Genomic DNA, 20,182 nt, shown 5'->3' on the forward strand with positions numbered 1-20,182 from the left:
TTTGTTAATATGAAATGAAAAATATTGCACCGTTTTAACTTTGCCTTCCTTTAATGATTAGGAGGAGCATCTCACCATATATTTGTTGACAAGTGCTTTTGCTCTTCTAAGAATTGCATGTCCTTGTTGAAATCTTGCATTCTTCAATTTTGCATCCCTTAAGCCCTAGTCATTATATTATTAAACATCCAGGGAATGTTTGTTGAACGAATGAAGTGTAATGTTGTGAAGAATAAATGAGATAATATATCTAAAGTACTAAACTCATAATTAGTGACTAATTAATATTATTAGTTGAATCTAAGTCTGGAGTCAGAAAGTGAGAACTATAATGGCCTTGAATTCTTTCCTCTAGGATCTGGGATGGTTGCTAGGATTCCAAGAGGCCTGGTTTCTCCTTGTCCTCTCACTGTGTGTTTTAGGGTAAATCACTTAACTTCTCGGACCTTCAGTTTCTCTGCAACAGTCTACAAGCTGTATCATGCTTATCAAAAAGGGTTATTAGGTGGAAAACATAAGGTTAATTTACAATAAACATATATTCATGTATCAATTGAATAATTAAAATAAATATTTTTAAAAGTAAATGCAAGCATTTATAAGAATATAGGGGAATAAAACTACAGAGATAAGGACAGGCCTAAAAAAAGAAGCTAGCTGTCCTTTTGATGACGTTATATTTCATTTAAAAATATGTGACCAACTTGGCCCAGCCTCTCTTTCATCTTTTCTCCAACTCTCTATCGCCCTCTACTGCTTAGGCTGTCTCATTTCAATGCAGTTCAACTCAGCAAATATGATTAAGGAAAAAATATTACATATTTGTTACCCAGTCCCTGACTTTAGTTATCTACATTACCCTCAACCAAGTTCTGCTCTATTTTTGGTCCCGTGTCCAGCACAACAGATATAGAGCTCACAGTCTGGTTGGGACACAGACTTTCATGACTTTTGGGGCTTGACAAGGAACATTTCTAGAACAGGAATGACTCTGAGCTAGGCACTGTGCTAAGCATACTGCATACATGCAATTTTAGTCCTACTGACAGCCATACAAGGGATCTTCTTTTTTTTTAATTTATTTAATTTTTTTTTGGCTGTGTTGGGTCTTCATTGTTGTGTGTGGGCTTTCTCTGATTGTGGTGAGCAAGGGCTACTCTTTGTTGCAGTGTGCAGGCTTCTCATTGTGGTGGCTTCTCTTGTTGCAGAGCACGGGCTCTAGGCACGTGGGCTCAGTAGTTGTGGCTCACGGGCTCTAGAGTGCAGGTTCAGTAGTTGTGGCACAAGGGCTTAGTTGCTCTGCAGCATGTGGGATCCTCCCCGACCAGGGCTCAAACCCATGTCCCCTACATTGGCAGGTGGATTCTTAACCACTGCACCACCAGGGAAGCCCACAAGGGATCTTCATTTACAGAAGAGGAATCAGGCTCACAAATGTGATTGGGTCAAGGTCACAACTTAGTAAACATAGGACATAGACCCTGACTGAGATCTGTCTGCCCTCCAAAGCCAGTCATCCCCTACTACATTATATCAGAATAGACCAAGTGGGGTGGAACACTGAAGTTAGAGGATCTAAATCTACTCTAGGAGTGTATGGTTGTTGCATCTGGGAAGACATTACAGAGGAGAAGTTCTCTGATTTGAGAAGGGTAGTCTACGCATCAAGAGCAATAGTAAACAGGGACACAAACCTGGGACCCATCCAGAGAACAGAAAGTTGGGTGGGATATGGGGGAGGAGAGGCAGGAGATGAGGCTAGAATCAGATTGTACAGGGCTTTGGAGGCCAGCCAAAGGAAGGTGAGCTCAAAATCAAAGGTCAGGGCTTCTCTATCTGAGACATGTGTACTGAGGGAATCTCCCAAGGTGATTGGGGGTTTGAGAAACCACTAGTAAATGTGGCATAGCAACTGGAATGTGTTATGCTACGAAGGATGTATTATGGAATTGAATGTAAAAACAAATGAACTTTTAAAATAAAACTGGGATTTCAAAGACATTTCCCACGTACAGTAAGCTGCTCTACAATAAGGACGTGGTTGGAAGTTGTCCACTCTCTGATGCCATTAGGGATAGGTTAATAATGAAGCCATTTGGGAAGCATTGCTATAGGTGATGGGAAACCATGGATTGAGCTCCACTGAGGGCTCTAGAGGAGGAATGGCTGGGACTCAAAGATGAATAGGAACTGACTGTCTTTGGAGAGCTTTCAGTCTAGGCACTATGGAACCAATGATTCTGAGCAGGAGAAAAAGCAAAAACCAGCTGAAGTTCCTCTCCTCTTTCCCATGTCTTTGACATGTTCCTCTTGTACCTCATTCTTTTATTTAAAAAAGATTTACAGCACAACTCTCTCACTTCCTGTGTGACCTTGGACAAGTTAACCTCTCTGTACCTCAGTTTCCTCATTGGGGGAATGGGGATAACAATAATTCCTACCCCATAGGGTCACCATGAGTGCCATGAGAATTAGTATAAAGCTCTTAGAATAGAATCTGGAACAAAGTTCAGCACTGTTTAAGCGTTAGCTATTATAACAGTATTATTACTGCAACCAGTACAGCTACTGTGTTCCAGTTATCATCTTCCATAGCCATTCATTCCTTAGGTCATTCATGTTGGAGGCACGGGGTAGGTCTGGGAGGAAAGCAGAGATGAACCAGATTTTTCATTGCACTTATACAGACTTATGAACACTGGTTTGTCTAGCTACATCTGGCACATAGTAGGTGCTCAAAATACTTGCTGAATGAATAAACAAATGCCTTCCTACTAAACTGCAAGCTATTTAAAGGCAGGGGCCACACTTCCTAGCTGTTGTATTACTAAAACCAAGCACTTGGTGACGCACACAGAGGCGCTTAGGGAACACCGAATTAACGAATGAATGGAATCAATGACTGCAGGCAGAGAAGCCTTAAGACCACAAGGCTGGGACAAAGTGCTGCAGAAAGACTGCTACCACTTTCAGGAGTGGGCTGACCAGAGGGAAAGATGGGACGGCCAAAGACTAACAGCATGAGGACAGAGGAGAGCCTAGGCTCCGGGAACGGTGCTCTCCGGGCGCCCGGGTGACCGCGGATCTCCGCGGCGCTCCCCTCCCAGGCCCCGCCCCTCCGCCGGCTCACGTGACCGTGAGGCGGGGTCGGGGGGCGCGGGCGGCGTGGCCAGGGGCAGAGTGGCTGGGTGATTTTGGCTGGGCAAGCAAGAGCGATGGCGGGCGTGGTGGACTTCCAGGACGAGGAGCAGGTGAAGTCCTTTCTGGAGAACATGGAGGTGGAGTGCAACTACCAGTGTTACCGCGAGAAGAACCCGGACGGTGAGCGCCGCCTGCACGGCCCTAAGGACATGTGAGGGCTCGGTGCGCAGGGGCGGGGGGCTGGACGGGTCGCGCGAGCGACCTCTGAGAGGATCTGGAACGAGCCGCGGGCCGGACACGCGGGGTCTGTAGGACGCGGACGGCTCTTTGTGTGTTGGGGAGGGGCAGGATGGGTTCCACGTGACTTGCGGGGCTCGCAGCCGGCGCTTACTCTGCCGGCACCGAGCCTGGAGGCCGGGCTGGAAGGAAGAGAAGCGCGCGGGCGTTTGGAGTAGAGGGACTGGGGCTACATCAGTGAACTGATAAAACGTCCTGTCCTCGTGGAGCTTACATTCTAGTAGGGGGTACTGGACAAGAAACATAAGAAAATAAATGAGATATTATGTTAGAAGGTAGTAAGTGCAATGGGAAGAAGAACTGACTGAGAGTTATCAGGAGTTCAGGAGGGCAATTTTAAATTGAGACGTCAGGGAGAATCATTGGGAGAGTGACATTTGAACAGTGTTGAAGAAGGTAAGGGAGAATCATGCCAGGCAGAGGTAACAGCTAGTGAAAAGGCTCTGAGGCGTGAATGTGCCCCGTGTGTTCTGGGAACATTGAGTTGACTTCAGTGTGTGCGTGGATGGTGATGTCCAGAAGGGGCCACCCAGAGCAGCCAGTACCTTTGGGTGGTTTTCTTCTTCTTACTTCATTTCTATAAAGGGGGAAAAAAATGGCACTGGCCCTACCTTCAAATAGCTTGCAGTCTAGCTTGAAGCTGACCAACTACACAGAGTTGCTCTGCAGTGTAAGATGGCTTAAAAAGAACCCAGGGCTGTTCTTTGAGGGCTGGTCTATGCCCTGAGTGTAGGGAGATTTCACAGGAGTTGGAGTCACTGAGGAGCAGAATGGTTGGGGAAGACTTCTGGAAGAGGTCAGGAGGGATAGGCAAGTAGTGTTGATAAAATGGAGCAGAGGAAGAGACGAAAATGCTCTTTTGAAAGGTTGAAGTCAGAATGTAGTCAGAAATAAGATTGACGGGGACCCTGGGCCACAGTGTGTCAGACCTTTTTTTTTTTTTAACATCTTTATTGGAGTGTAATTGCTTTACAATGGTGTGTTAGTTTCTGCTTTATAACAAAGTGAATCAGCTATACATACACATATATCCCCCACATCTCCTCCCCCTTGCGTCTCCCTCCCACCCTCCCTATCCCACCCCTCTAGGTGGTCACAAAGCACCCAGCTGATCTCCCTGTGCTATGAGGCTGCTTCCCGCTAGCTCTTTTACATTTGGTAGTGTATATAAGTCCATGCCAGTCTCTCACTTCGTCCCAGCTTACCCTTCCCCCTCCCCATGTCCTCAAGTCCATTCTCTACATCTGTGTCTTTATTCCTGTCTTGCCCCTAGGTTCTTCAGCACCATTTTTTTTTTCTAAGATTCCATATACATGTGTTAGCATACGGTATTTGTTTTTCTCTTTCTGACTTACTTCACTCTGTATGACAGACTCTAGGTCCATCCACCTCACTACAAATAACTCAATATCGTTTCTTTTTATGGCTGAGTAATATTCCATTGTATATATGAGCCACATCTTCTTTATCCATTCATCTGTCGATGGACACTTAGGTTGCTTCCATGTCCTGGCTATTGTAAATAGAGCTGCAATGAACATTGTGGTACATGACTCTTTCTGAATTATGGTTTTCTCAGGGTATATGCCCAGTAGTGGGATTGCTGGGTCATATGGTAGTTCTATGTTTAGTTTTCTAAGGAACCTCCATACTGTTCTCCATAGTGGCTGTATCAATTTACATTCCCACCAACAGTGCAAGAGGGTTCCCTTTTCTCCACACCCTCTCCAGCATTTATTGTTTCTAGATTTTTTGATGATGGCCATTCTGACTGGTGTGAGGTGATGCCTCATTGTAGTTTTGATTTGCATTTCTCTAATGATTAGTGATGTTGAGCATCCTTTCATGTTTTTGTTGGCAATCTGTATATCTTCTTTGGAGAAATGTCTATTTAGGTCTTCTGCCCATTTTTGGATTGGGTTGTTTGTTTTTTTGATATTGAGCTGCATGAGCTGCTTGTAAATTTTGGAGATTAATGCTTTGTCAGTTGCTTCATTTGCAAATATTTTCTCCCATTCTGAGGGTTGTCTTTTCGTCTTGTTTATGGAGTGTTTCAGACCTTGAATGCTACGGAAAGGCATTTAGACTTTATTCTGTAGGCAGTGGAGAGCCATACATGCTTTTGTACTCTGGAGATGTACGGAGCAGTGAAGTAGGGGAGGGTGGGCATATAAGAAGGGCAGGCTGCGGCACTTTAGAAGGAGAGCCTGAGAGGAGGCTGTAGTTACTATAGCTACTTCTATATTAGTCTTCAAAATCATCATTTCTCACCTGGATTACTGAAATAGCCTTCTAACTTGGCTCTCCATTTGCACCGTCACTCCCTTAAGATCTATTCTCAACTCACAGACTGATGTTTAAATTTTTATTTTGTTATTTTAAATGTTTATTAGTTTTTTAAATGACAAAATAACACATTTTTGTTATTATCAGTGTTGGAGTGTGTCCCTTCACACTTAACTTCCTCCATATTCATCCAGACACATACAAACATATATATTAGAATGACCTTTTAAAAATGCAAATCGGGGGCTTCCCTGGTGGCGCAGTGGTTCAGTATCCGCCTGCCGATGCAGGGGACATGTGTTCGTGCCCCAGTCCGGGAAGATCCCACATGCCGAGGAGCGGCTGGGCCCGTGAGCCATGGCCGCTGAGCCCGTGAGCCATGGCCGCTGAGCCTGCGCGTCCAGAGCCTGTACTCCACAATGGGAGAGGCCACAACAGTGACAGGCCCGCGTATGGCCAAAAAAAAAAAAAAAAAAAGGAAATCAAATCATATTGCTTCCCTTCTTAAAACCCTCCAGTGGTTTGCCATTGACTTGGAGTAAAATCCCAATTTCTTCCTATCTTCTACAAGGCCCTGTGATTGGTCCCTACCTTCTCCTCACTTCCTGCCTCTTTCTTCCTGGATCCAGCCACATTATACCTTATTTGTGCCAAGCTTATTCCCTCTTTTGGGTCTTTTTATTTACTGTTCCTTGTGCCTGAGACCTTCTGCCTCCTTCCCATTTCATTGTCTTTAAATAGCTAGTTCATTCATGTTATTCACATCTCAGCTCACGCATCGAAGTCCCCAATAAGGCCCTCCCTGATCTTGCCCAGTCTGTGTTAACCATTCCCCCAACATGCACAACGAACTATCTTATCATCCTGTTATAGTTCAGTCATATTTGTTTATTAAGGTTTGAATGCATCTTGCTAACCTATTTACTTTTTTATTGTATTTACTCCTCTACAATGTAATTTTTAGGCAGGCAAGTGACTGTATTCCCAGCAACTAAAGCAGTGCCTTGTACATTGATGCAGATAGATGCTCAAATATTTGTTGAATGAAAATGAACAAGAGATTGGTGTTATTGTAGATGAAAAAAAAGGGACAGAGGAGAGAGATGTTAAGGAGGGACCAGAGACTGCCAAGGAGAGGGAGTCTACTTCCAACTCCTTTGGTAGCTGCCATTTCGACTCTTTCTTCTTAATGTACCCAGCCTGGCCAAGGATTAAGGTATAGTCATCAAAGCATCCCTTTCTTGCAGCTATGAAGACTAGCCCATGGACCCTGTTGGTTCTCACTGTTTTACTGCTGAGCTTCCTGAGAAGTTCCAAAGCTAGCAAAGTTTCATTATAGAAGCCAGTGCATCTTTGGGCCTTGCTGACAGGGAACAGAGGGCCGGTGAGTGGTGGAGCCAGTGTGGGGCCAAGGTCTCCACAGTCTGTACGTTGCTCAGTCCTAGGCTGAGGGCGGACAGTGCCATTTGTAGGAGTGGCTGAACACTACCTGCGCTCTTTAGGAGAGAGGCTGGTCCTCAATAAAAGGCACATCTGGCCTGCCACACCTAGACCCTCCCCACTGCCCCAGACTTGAACAGCGGCTTTTGCCCTTTCCTCACAGGTTGCTATCGGCTGGTGGACTATTTGGAAGGGATCCAGAAGAATTTTGATGAGGCTGCCAAGGTGTTGAAGTTCAACTGTGAAGAGAACAAACACAGTGATAGCTGCTACAAACTGGGGGCCTATTACGTGACTGGGAAAGGTAAGGAGGGGCCTGCTTTCTTTGGTCCTTATCATTGATGGTAGTGCTGACATCACATCCTGGGGCTCGTACTGAGCCCTCTTTACAGAAGGGTCCTCACAGGCATTGGGGAAGCATGTTGTAGGAAAATTTGGAGTCAAGAGTTTAGCAAAGTGATGGAGGGACGAGCACAGCCTTTCAAGTCAGGCAGACCTTAAGGAATGCTGTTTGCAAGTAGTGGGACCTGGAGCCGGTCACATTAACTCTGTGCGTCAGTTATATCACCTGTAAAATGGAGAAAAAAATAGTACTTGCTTCATAGGTTTGTTGTGAGGATTAAATAAGGTAATGTAGGTAAAGGCATCAGCATGTGCCTGGCACAGAGGAAGGGACCAATAATTAATTCCTTTCCATCTGCTTTTCTCCTCATGACCTGATTGCAGTTGGTATTCAGTAGTGTTTAAGTTATCTATAGCTAAATAACAAATTATCCCAACAAACCTATCATTTCACATAGTTTCTGTGGGTCAGGAATTTGGGAGTGGCTGAGCTGTGTGCCTCAGGGTCTCTCAGTGAGGTTGCAGTCAAGACATTAGCCAGGGAGCCAGGGCTGTAGTCCTCTGACGGTTTGACTGGAACCAGAGTTTCCAATCCTAAGCTGGCTCACTTACACGGCTGTTGGTGAAAGCTTCTGTTCCTTGCCAGCTGTTGTCAGGAGACCTCAGTTCCTTGTCACATGGATCTCTTCATGGGCTACTTGTATGTCCTGGTGACATGGCATCTGGCTTCCTCCAGAGTGAGTGATCCAAAGAGGGAGCAAGATGGAATCCACAGTGTCTTTTATACTATACCCTTGGAAGTCACACACTTTTCATTTCTATTCCACTCTGTTTATTAGAAATGAGTCAGTAAGTTTAGCTTACACTAATTGGAGAAAACTTAAATTCCACCTGTTGAAAGAAGGAATATCAAGAATTTATGGGCTGGGACTTCCCTGGTGGCGCAGTGGTTAAGAATCTGCCTGCCAGTGCAGGGGACACGGGTTCAAGCCCTGGTCCAGGAAGATCCCACGTGCTGTGGAGCAACTAAGCCTTGCTCCACAACTACTGAGCCTGTGCTCTAGAGCCTGTGAGCTACAACTATTGAACCTGCATGCCACAACTACTGAACCTGTGTGCCACAACTACTGAAGCCCACACGACTAGATCCCATGTTCCGCAGCAAGAGAAGCCACCGCAATGAGAGGCCTGCATGCCACCACGAAGAGTAGCCCCTGCTCGCCACCACAACTAGAGAAAGCCCGTGCACAGCAACGAAGACCCAACGCAGCCAAAAATAAATTTATTTAAATAAATGAATTAAATAAATTAAAAAAAAAGAATTTATGGGCATATTTTAAAACCACCACAAATAGGGAATATGACCTTAGACAGGCAATTCTTTTTTTGCTCACGAGATCATGAGCTCCTTGAGGATGATCCCTTGTTCCCAGTACCCAGTGAAGCCTGGTTAGAAGGATGTTCAGTGAAAGTTTGATCAAGAGGATGTCTTTTAAAATCTCTGGAGCTGTGTGGGCTATTTCTCCCTTCACATGGGACATGGGGTCTATGGTAGTCTCAAAGTTGAAGAAAGTTTAGCATTAATAGGAATATCAGGTTCCCTTGCTTGAACAGAGGAGCATTTCTTTGGCCTAGTAACTCTCCTAGTATCTTTTCCTAAGGAAATAACTGGAAATGCAAATAAAGATTGTATGCAAAGATTCTCACCCGAGCATTATCTATCTGGAAGAATTTTATTTTCATTAATTTATAATTTATAAGTAATATATAACTGCATTATATTAATTATTTTTTTAAAAAATCTGGGCTTCCCTGGTGGCGCAGTGGTTGGGAGTCCACCTGCCGATGCAGGGGACACAAGTTCGTGCCCCGGTCCGGGAAGATCCCACATGCTGCAGAGCGGCTGGGCCCGTGAGCCATGGCCGCTGAGCCTGCGCGTCCGGAGCCTGTGCTCCGCAATGGGAGAGGCCACAACAGTGAGAGGCCCACATACTACAAAAAAAAAAAATCTATGTGCCAACAGTAGCAGTTTAGTTAAATAAATAATGTTACTTCCAGCAGCTGGAATGTTATTTAGCCCATTAAAAAATAATGTTTTGGGACTTCCCTTGTGGCGCAGTGGTTAAGAATCTTCCTGCTGATGCAGGGGACACAGGTTCGAGCCCTGGTCTGGGAAGATCCCACATGCCGCGGAGCAGCTAAGCCTGTGTACCACAACTACTGAGCCTGTGCTCTAGAGCCTGCAAGCCACAACTGCTGAGCCCGCGTGCCACAACTACTGAACCTGCACGCGTAGAGCCTGTGCTCCGCAACAAGAGAAGCCACCGCGCTGAGAAGCCCACGCACCTCAACAAAGAGTAGCCCCTACTCGCCACAACTAGAGAGAGCCTGTGTGCAGCAATGAAGAACCAATGCAGCCGAAAATAAATAAATATATTTTTTAAATAAATAAATTTATTTATTTATTTAATAAATAAATAAATAAATAAATAAATAATGTTTCTACATAAGCAGAACACTCTGCTGACATAAATCACAGCGAGATCCTTTTTGACCCACCTCCTAGAGTAAGGGAAATAAAAGCAAAAATAAACAAATAGGACCTAATGAAAGTTAAAAGTTTTTGCACAGCAAAGGAAACCATAAACAAGAAGAAAAGACAACCCTCAGAATGGGAGAAAATATTTGCAAACAAAACGACCGACAAAGGATTAATCTCCAAAATATACAAGCAGCTCATGCAGCTCAATATCAAAAAAGCAAACAATCCAATCCAAAAATGGGCAGAAGGCCTAAATAGACATTTCTCCAAAGAAGATATACAGATTGCCAACAAACACATGAAAATATGCTCAACATCACTAATCATTAGAGAAATGCAGATCAAAACCACAGTGAGGTATCACCTCACACTGGTCAGAATGGCCATCATCAAAAAATCTAGAAACAATAAATGCTGGAGAGGGTGTGGAGAAAAGGGAACCCTCTTGCACTGTTGGTGGGAATGTAAATTGATAACAGCCACTATAGAGAACAGTATGGAGGTCCCTTAAAAAACTAAAAATAGAACTACCATATGACCCAGCAATCCCACTACTGGGCATATACCTTGAGAAAACCATAATTCAAAAAGAGACATGGGCTTCCCTGGTGGCGCAGTGGTTGGGAGTCCGCCTGCCGATGCAGGGGACGTGGGTTCGTGCCCCGGTCCAGGAGGATCCCACATGCCGCAGAGCAGCTTGGCCCGTGAGCCACGGCTGCTGAGCCTGCGTGTCCGGAGCCTGTGCTCCGCAACGGGAGAGGCCACAGAGTGAGAGGCCCCCGTACCGCAGAAGAAAAAAAAAAAGACAGAGAGACATGTACCATGATGTTCATTGCAGCACTGTTTACAACAGCCAGGACATGGAAGCAACCAAAATGTCCATCAACAGATGAATGGATAAAGAAGATGTGGCACATACATACAATGGAATATTACTCAGCCATAAAAAGGAATGAAATTGAGTTATTTTCAGTGAGGTGGATGGACCCAGAATCTGTCATACAGAGTGAAGTAAGTCAGAGCAAAACAAATACCGTATGCTAACACGTATATATGGAATCTACAACGTGGTACTGTTGAACCTAGTGGCAGGACAGGAATAAAGACACAGACCTAGAGAATGGACTTGAGGACACAGTGGGAAAGGGGAAGCTGGGATGAAGTGAGAGAGTAGCATTGACATATGTACACAACCAAATGTAAAATGAATGGCTTGTGGGAAGCTGCTGCATAGCACAAGGAGATCAACTTGATGCTTTGTGACAGCCTAGAGGCGTGGGATAGGGAGGGTGGGAGGGAGGCTCAAGAGGGAGGGCGTATGGGGATATATGTATATGTATAGCTGATTCACTTTGTTGTACAGCAGAAACCAACACAACATTGTAAAGCAATTATACTCCAATAAGGATGTGAAAAAAGAAAAAAAATAATATTTTAAAATAATTTTTGTTGACATCAGGAAAGGTTTATGATACAATGTTCAGTGAAGAAAGCGGAACACAAAGTTACGTATGATGTGAACTCAGCTGTATAATATACTGTGCAAAAATAAAAATGTTCCCAGTTGTTTAGTCTCTGAATTTGTGTCTTGGTAAAGTTTTGGGTTCCTTTTGCCTTTATATCATATTTTACTACATTTTCCACAGGGACTTTTAGTTCCTTATTGAATTAAGGAGAACAAAAGAGGTTGTGGAGGTTGTGAAATTATTTTCCCTTCTCTTTGACAAACTTATATGATTAATGGTTGTGCACTGAGACTTTTTTCTTTCTTAAGTGCTCCTTTGTTGAGCAAATTTTTAGTATTTACTCTGTACAGTGAAGCAAAGATGGACCAGTGTGGGGGAAGAAATCTTTTTTTTTACCCCCTCCCCAGGGAAGAAGTATTTATACTAATACCTGTTAACCTGGGAGAGCTTGATAAGTATCTTTTTGTTGTTGTTATTGTTGTTGTTGCGGTACACGGGCCTCTCACCGCTGCGGCCTCTCCCGCCACGGAGCATAGGCTCTGGACGTGCAGGCCCAGCAGCCACGGCCCACGAGCCCAGCCGCTCCGCGGCATGTGGGATCCTCCCAGATCGGGACACAACCCAGCGTCCCCCACATCAGCAGGCGGACTCTCAACCACTGCGCCACCAGGGAAGCCCCGATAAGTGTCTTTATAGAGAGACATGTAAAGTACTTTTGGGGTTCAGTTCTGGGAGCATGTCGTCATCAGGGGGTGCTGAGAGGAAGAGGCATTGAAACTGGTTCTTAAAGGACAGAGCAGATTTTATTTGCTGGAGGTAGAATAGAGTTATGTCTTCTCTTCAGAATAGAGAGCAGGTAAGCAGGTGAAAGAACACAAGAGTGTTTAGAGAATAATACTTAATCCTCTGTTAAGCTGACGTTGTTAAATAATTTCCTCGAGTTCGGGTGTCGTCACAGGAGATCCCATTAGCTGATCTTTGCTACTCAGACTCTTTTGGATTGTTAGTTAGGAGACCTTGGGCCCTGCCATGTCTAGAAGCCAATACTGTTGACCCCCCTGCCTAGTTCTGAGCCTAAGAATTTGCCCTCTGTTCTGAAAACACACCCAGTGTTCTTTCTTGACAAAGACTGGTTAATAACTCTTTTATCAAGGATAGCTTGGGGCAGGGGGTAAGAGTGGGAGGTCACTTTTCATCCTGAGCACTAATGGACAGTGTGGTATCAGGCAAGGCATTTTCCTTCCCTGAGCTACAAATACCTCAGTGACAAGATTGGAGTAATAAGGTCAGCTCACACCTTATTCATAGGATTTTTCTAAGCATCAAATGAACTCACACGTGACTGCTTTGTTAAATTGTAAAACATTCTGTCAGTGTGAACAGGTCTGGTTTGTGTTGGTTGCTGCAGAAGTTACCTTGGATTGAACACTTAGAGTGTCCCAAGGTATTTTGCCCAGGTGTTTTCATCAGTGAAATCAGCTTTGAACTATTTTTGTGAAGCCATTTAAAAGGAAGTGGAAAGTAATTCTGATACATCTCTTTGATGAAATATTCTTAATAAAACATATGAAGATGGGTTTCTAATGGGGAGTGAAGAACAAACACATGATTACAACATGTAAAAACAAGACCAAACTACATTGAAAAGGTAGTAGGAGGAAATACACCAAAAATTAATAGTGGTGGTCTCTAGGATGTGGCAGTGAATAAGTTAGTGATGATAATTGCAAACAAACCTTTATCTCTAGGCAAAACCACTCCAGACTGCATATAGTTGACTGTTTACTGGAAAATTTGACTTGGAGTTCTTACAGGCATCGCAAACTTAACAAATCCAATATAGAAATCTTAATTGTTTTCTTTTCCTCCCACATATTGCACCCCTTTTGTCTTCCAGTTTAGCAAGTGGTATCTCTCCCTACCTAGTAGCTTGTGGCCAGTTTAGCTCTAAAATATGTTTCAGATCTGTCCTGTCTCTCCCTTTCCTGCTACCATATTTATCCAAGCCACCTTCGTCTCCTGCTTCATTAATGCAGGTATCTAATCTTTCCATAAGGCAACTAAAATGAACTTTTAAGGATATAAACCATGGATTCAATAAAATATATGAAGCAACTATTTTCAGACATTGGAAAATAGGCAGTGCAGTACAGTGATCCCTGAGAAAAGGGAAACACACAGGATGAGCCCCATGAATGATTGCTTTGGCTTTTTGCCTGGAGGTACTTTTCAGACTAGGCACAAAGAGGTGGAAGCCAAGTAGAGTATGATAGTTGCTGAACTGATGAGGCAGAGGTCAGAGTTTCTGGCCACTGAGGCTGCCAGAGTTTGCAGGACAGGATACCAGAGAAGAAGGAGCTACACAGAGAAGGAGCTCCAGATAGCCACATAGGGGTGCTCTTAAGTCTTTGGCTCAGTGTTAAGCTGCACATGCATAGGAGGAGACTCTGAGAGACCTTGCAGTGAAAAGCTACTGGGGAGGTGTGAACTGAAAAGAGACTCCAGAGGTTTCACAGTGTTGGGAGTTGTTTGAATTCCACCAGCCAGAGTGGAGAGATCTCATTGAATACAGACTGCAGAAAGGTTCCAAAACTTAGAAACAAGCCTCAAAAGGATCAGGCTGATTCACCAGTGAATTAGTTACTTGTGAGAACAAAACTCAACAGTCTTTAGTAAAAGGTGAAAGATTTCTGTGATCTGAAGAGAAACCAGAGTATAACAGTCTTTAAATGAATACAACAAACCAGAGTGAACAAAGTAGCATCTACAATGTCCAGCATAAAGTAAGAAATTGCTAAACAGAAAAAAAGCAGTCAATAGAAACAGACCCAGATGTGACAGGGATGTTGGAATTAGCAGTCAAATATTTTTAAACAAGGAAAATAAATTTATTAAAGGGTTTAAATAAAAGATGGACACAATGAATGAACAGATGGGAAGTCTCATCACAGAAATTGAAACTATTAAAAAGAACCAAATGAAATCCTGCAATTGAAAAACATAATATTTGAAATGAAAAATTCACTGGACAGGCTTAATAGCAAATTGGACACATCAGAAGGAAATAATCAGTGAATTTGAAAGATCGGTGAACTTGAAGACAGGATTGAAGATGTTATGTAAACTGAAGCACTGAGAGAGAAAAAGCAAAACACAGAGCCTCATCCTGTGGGGTTCACTATCCTTTAATCTAACATAACGTATATTGGAGTCCAGAAAGAGAAGAGATTGGGGCAGAAAAAAGTATTTGAAGAAATAACAGTATAAAATTTCCAAATTTGATGAAAAATATCACTCCACAGATCCATGAAGCTTACTGGATCCAAACAGGATAACCAATGAAATCATACCTAGACACATTATCACCATTTGCTGAAAGCCAAAGGTAAAGAGAAAATCTTAAAAGCAGTCAGAGAAAAAGACACATTGAGGGGAACATTGGTGAGAATAATCACTGACTTCTCATCAGAAGTAATGTAAGCCAGAAGACAAAAGGATATCTTTTAAATGCTGAAAGAAAAAAACTGTCAAACTTGAATTCCACTTTATTGAAAATATTTTTTTTACATCTTTATTGGAGTGTAATTGCCTTACAATGGTGTGTTAGTTTTTGCTTTATAACGAAGTGAATCAGTTATACATATACATATGTTTCCATATCTCTTCCCTCTTGCGTCTCCCTCCCTCCCACCCTCCCTATCCCACCCCTGAAAATATTTTTTAAAATGAAGATGGGGAATTCCCTGGCAGTCCAAGGGTTAGGACTCCACGCTCTCACTGCCGAGGGCCCAGGTTCAGTCCCCAGTCAGGGAACTAAATCCCACAAGCTGCATGGCACAGCCAAAAAGATAAATAAATAAATGAAATAAATTCATTTTCAGATAAACAAAAGCTGAGTGAATGAGTCGCTGGCAGACCTACACTACAAGAAAAGTTAAGAAAAGTTGTTTGGGTAGAAGGAAAATGATAAAAAGGTGGACACTAGGATCCATACAAAAGAAGAAAGCACACTGGAATATACATGTAAATGTAAGAATTTTTTCCTCATTTCTTAATGTCTTTCAAAAACTGAAGCAAAAATAATAGTTATGGGCTTCCCTGGTGGCGCAGTGGTTGAGAGTCCGCCTGCCGATGCAGGGGACACAGGTTCGTGCCCCGGTCTGGGAAGATCCCACATGCCACAGAGCGGCTGGGCCTGTGAGCCATGGCCGCTGAGCCTGCACGTCCGGAGCCTGTGCTCCGCAACAGGAGAGGCCACAACAGTGAGAGGCCTGCATACTGCAAAAAAAAAAAAAAAAAAATGCTTGACTTAAAAAAATAATAGTTATATGTTATGGGGCTTACACTATATAGAAGTCAAACAAATAAGTAATATATTTAGAAGTAAAACATGACAGCAGTAGTACAAAGGATAGAAATGTGGTAAATGAAAGTGTACTATTGTAAGGTTCTTACATTATATGTGAAGTGCTGTAATATTAATTCTTGGTAGATTGTGATTAAGTATACATAGTATTTTCACTAGGTAAACCACTGATAAAAGAAGTATTACTAAAAAGCCAATGATGAGAATGAAATGGACTATTAGAAATATACAATTCAAAAGAATTGTAAGAAAGGGAAAAAAGGAACAAACAACATTTGGGACAAATGGGAAACAAATAAGGTTGTAGACTTAAACCCAGCTGTATCAAGAATTGCATTAAATCTAAGTAAACACTCCAGTAAAAGGCATAGGTTTATCAGGCTGGATATAAAAGCAAGAGCTAATTATATACTGTTTAAATAGAAAGGTGGCAAGAATGCATTCTCAAAACTGAAAGAACTCAGAGGCTGTAGAAGCTATACGCTTTTCTAGAAAAATCTATCTGATAATCAGTAAGTAGGTGAATCAAGAGAAATAATTCAGAAATGGAGGAGCTCTGATGAAAAGACTGGTGATGAGCAGAATCCCATTTAGAATGAATGTTGGGCTAATTAGGGTAACTGAATAGAATGTAAATAATATAAACCTTTATGGCATAAAAATGCTACAGCATTTACTGAGCACTTATTACGTACTAGGCTCTTTGTAATGACACATTTAAGCTTCCAGAATATGAAGTAGATACTATTGTCCTTATTTTACAGATGAGGAAAACTGAGGCTTTGTAGAGCTTAAGTAACTTGTCTAAGCTCACACTGCCAGCAAGTAATGGAGCCAGGACTGGCGCCTAGGTTTTCTGGCTGCAGAGCCCAGGCTTTGGTAACCACTGTGCTCTGTGTCTCCCGAAGTTGAAATAACATATCTAACAAAAAATAGAAGGCAGGGCAAGAGAGGTAGGGAGAAGTGTGAGGTGACAACATCCTCATGAGTCAATACTGTCTGAAATTTGGTTAAAAAAAAAAAAAAAACAGTGATGCTAACCTTTTAATAATCTGTAACTCTAGGGGCTCATTTAGGAAATTTCTCTGTTGAAATATTCATTTGAAGTTAGCAGTTTCTTCAGTTTCACTTCAGTTTGGTTGTCTTAACGATAAATACAAGTAAAATCAAAGTTAAATTTTTTATTTATAAGTAGCACGGGTAATCCAGTTTTTCAGAATACACCTGATCCTTGAACAACATGGGTTTGAACTATGCAGGTCCACTTACAGGTATTTTTTTTTCAATAATTAATACTATAGTAGTACCACACAGTCCTCTGCTGGTTGAGTCTGCCAATGTGGAGGAGCCACATTTAGGGAGGGCTGACTCTTAAGTTATTCTTGGATTTTTGGTTGTGTGGGCGCCCCTAACCCTCATATCATTCAAGGGTCAACTCTGCTTCTGTCTAGCTGTCCATTCAGCCAGCTGACATTTAATTTGAACACATGCTATGAAGATGACTGGCATGGTGTCCTCTTAATGATAATGATGGTTATTTCTAGGTGGTATGTTTGGAATGACTTTAAAAACTAAACATTGAGATACTTAAAATGTTTCTCTTTTTGAGAATGGAGATTTGAAATGTTCCATTAAAAAACAAAACAAAGAAAAAAGTGAGCCCTGTCACCACCTCTCCTTAAAAGGATCCATTAGCAGTTTCCCATTGCTCCTAGGATTAAGTGCAAGGTCCTTAAGGAGACCCATCAGACACTCCATGATCTGGCCCCTGCCTGCCCTCCAGCCTCCCTTCCTTAGCGATTTCTGGGTTCTAGCCACATGGGCTCCTTTTCTCTTTGTATCCTATTCCTGCTGCCTGGAACAATTTTCTTTGCCTTTTTCTTTTCTTTTTTTTTTCTCCACTACATATTTTATTTTCTTTTCCTTCTTTTTTCCATTATATCACAGCTCAAATGTCCCTTCTTTGGGGAAGCTTTCCTTTTTTTAAATTAAATTTTATTTTATTTTATTTAGTTTTGGCTGCATTGGGTCTTCATTGCTGCACCCAGGCTTTCTCTAGTTGTGGTGAGTGGGGGCTACTCTTCATTGCGGTGCGCGGGCTTCTCATTGCAGTGGCTTCTCTTGTTGCAGAGCACGGGCTCTAGGCACGCGGGCTTCAGTAGTTGCGGCTCACGGGCTCAGTAATTGTGGCTCGCGGGCTCTAGAGCACAGGCTCAGTAGTTGTGGCACATGAGCTTAGTTGCGCTGAGGCATGTGGGATCTTTCCAGACCAGGGCTCGAGCCAGTGTCCCCTGCATTGGCAGGCGGATTCTTAACCACTACGCCACCAGGGAAGTCCCTGGGGAAGCTTTCCTTGACCTTGCCTCCTAGTTCAGAGCCCTGATACATTCTCATAGCATTCTGTACTTTTTCTCCATATGCTTGTCACACTTACAATCATACATTTACTTGTGTGCTTGTTTAATGTCTGTCTCATTAGACCACAGGATTCACAAAGGCAGGGACAGCATCTGTTCCTTAGAACCTAGCATATTAATTGGCAAATAATACACATTCAGTATATATTAAAATTAAGCGTTTAATGAAGTGCTTATAAGATGCTATGATCTTGCTGTTACCCCCAGAGGTAGATATTATCATTTCACCCTTTTTACCTGTTCAAGCTTCCTTATAAGATACCATTTGAACAGAAGATTCCATGGCTAAAAAAGCTGGAAAGTCTGTGCAGTATACCAGGCCATCTTCTTTTCGTGCTGCCTTAGCTCAAAGTTTATAAACTATATTCAGGAATTGCTCCCTGACTTTGGCCTGAGACATTCAGGTTCTGCCCTGGCTTAGGTTGACTTTTTTTTCCTTCCTCCCAGGTGGACTAACCCAGGATCTGAAAGCTGCCTCCAGCTGCTTTCTGATGGCATGTGAGAAGCCGGGAAAGAAGTCCTTGGAGGCATGCCACAACGTTGGTCTCCTGGCACATGATGGACAGGTCAATGAGGATGGCCAGCCCGATCTGGAGAGGGCCAGAGACTACTACACAAGGGCCTGTGATGGCAGCTATGCCTCTAGCTGCTTCAACCTCAGTACCATGTTCCTGCAGGGCGCCCCCGGCTTTCCCAAGGACATGGGCCTGGCATGCAAATACTCAATGAAAGCCTGTGACCTAGGCCATGTCTGGGCCTGTGCCAATGCCAGCCGCATGTACAAGCTGGGGGATGGTGTCGATAAGGACGAAGCTAAGGCTGAAGAGCTAAAAAATCGGGCCCGACAGCTGCACAAAGAGCAGCAGAAAAATGTCCAGCCTGTAACGTTTGGGTAGTGTGGCCGCCCTCCTAGGCAGCAGTCAGCCTGAGGCTGGCACCTCCTACTTCTGATGCAGCCCTTGGAGGTCGACCTGCTGGAGCAGAAAGACTTGGGATTTAATATCAATAACTCTGGTTGTATAGACCCATTGCCCCAGAGTGTCACCTACGGGGATGTAGTCTGAAATGTGTACTTCAATCAGTATTCCTTTATCTGGTGTGATCCACATTGATGGGATTTTGGTTCTCAAACTCTTGCAGCTCTGTGAAAAACAGCAAACCAGTGAGCCATAGAGATTGGAGGGGTGGGCAGGAGAGACAGAGCAGGGAGTTGGAAAAATTAGCAGCCACAGGGCCTGAAAGAATCAGACATCATCATCATTAGCATCATTATTTTAGTTGGGAGGGCTTAAAAAATCAGAAAGTATCTTGATTTACATAATAGCGGGTTTAAGGAGCTGAGAACAGTTAAATAGTCATGACTGCCACCCTCTGACTTAATCATTGGTGTGGGCTTCCTTTTTGCCTTTAGAGTCAGATCTTTCAGCAAATTCAGAGATTGGGAGTTACGTGTGACGTAACAGTTAAAGGCCATTATGCTTCAGGGTTGCTAAAGAGGATACAACATAAGCCTTCCTTTAGTGGAGACATTCACATGTTAAAAATTAACATCCCCAGGCTACTCATCTGGCACAGCTAATAAGGTAACTTCAGCTAGGGATTTGTATGCAAGGGTTGGTGATACGTTTTGTCCCTCAGAACTGAACCTTTTTAATTGTCCCTGTGAATAAACTATTTTGATTGATTAGTAGTTTGTGTTATTAGTGTTCGCTCCAGATTCTTGGTAAGGTAGAGATTATGTTCTTTGTGGTGGTTGTGCCTTTTAAGTATGTTTGCTTTTCTGTTATCTTCCTTACTTGACACTAGGGGGCGAGCTTGTCATTTGCCTGCTGATGACATGATCATTATTTCTGTCATCACAATGTTTTCGGGCTTTCAGTTTTGC

At 43.1% G+C, this 20,182-nt stretch overlaps 1 protein-coding gene across 1 annotated transcript; it reads left to right on the forward strand.

Moving 5' to 3' along the window:
- Positions 1–3,157: 3,157 nt before the first annotated feature.
- On the forward strand, positions 3,158–19,985 carry COA7 (cytochrome c oxidase assembly factor 7). The gene is made up of 3 exons (XM_027108525.1): positions 3,158–3,321; positions 7,328–7,468; positions 18,745–19,985. The coding sequence occupies exons 1-3, from the start codon at positions 3,216–3,218 to the stop codon at positions 19,191–19,193; spliced, it is 696 nt and encodes a 231-aa protein (XP_026964326.1). The 5' UTR covers positions 3,158–3,215; the 3' UTR covers positions 19,194–19,985.
- The last annotated feature ends 197 nt before the right edge of the window (positions 19,986–20,182 follow it).

Source organism: Aethalodelphis obliquidens, unplaced genomic scaffold, assembly GCF_003676395.1.
Source record: "Aethalodelphis obliquidens isolate GAN/ISIS:26980383/991018 unplaced genomic scaffold, ASM367639v1 scaffold9, whole genome shotgun sequence".
Classification (NCBI taxonomy): Eukaryota; Metazoa; Chordata; class Mammalia; order Artiodactyla; family Delphinidae; genus Aethalodelphis; species Aethalodelphis obliquidens.

Bases quoted from the DNA above. Each gene is read 5' to 3' on its own strand.
- COA7 (XM_027108525.1), top strand. From the start codon at position 3,216: ATGGCGGGCGTGGTGGACTTCCAGGACGAGGAGCAGGTGAAGTCCTTT. The intron at 3,322-7,327 runs GTGAGCGCCGCC...CTTTCCTCACAG, and splicing joins CCGCGAGAAGAACCCGGACG to GTTGCTATCGGCTGGTGGAC. The intron at 7,469-18,744 runs GTAAGGAGGGGC...CCTTCCTCCCAG, and splicing joins CTATTACGTGACTGGGAAAG to GTGGACTAACCCAGGATCTG.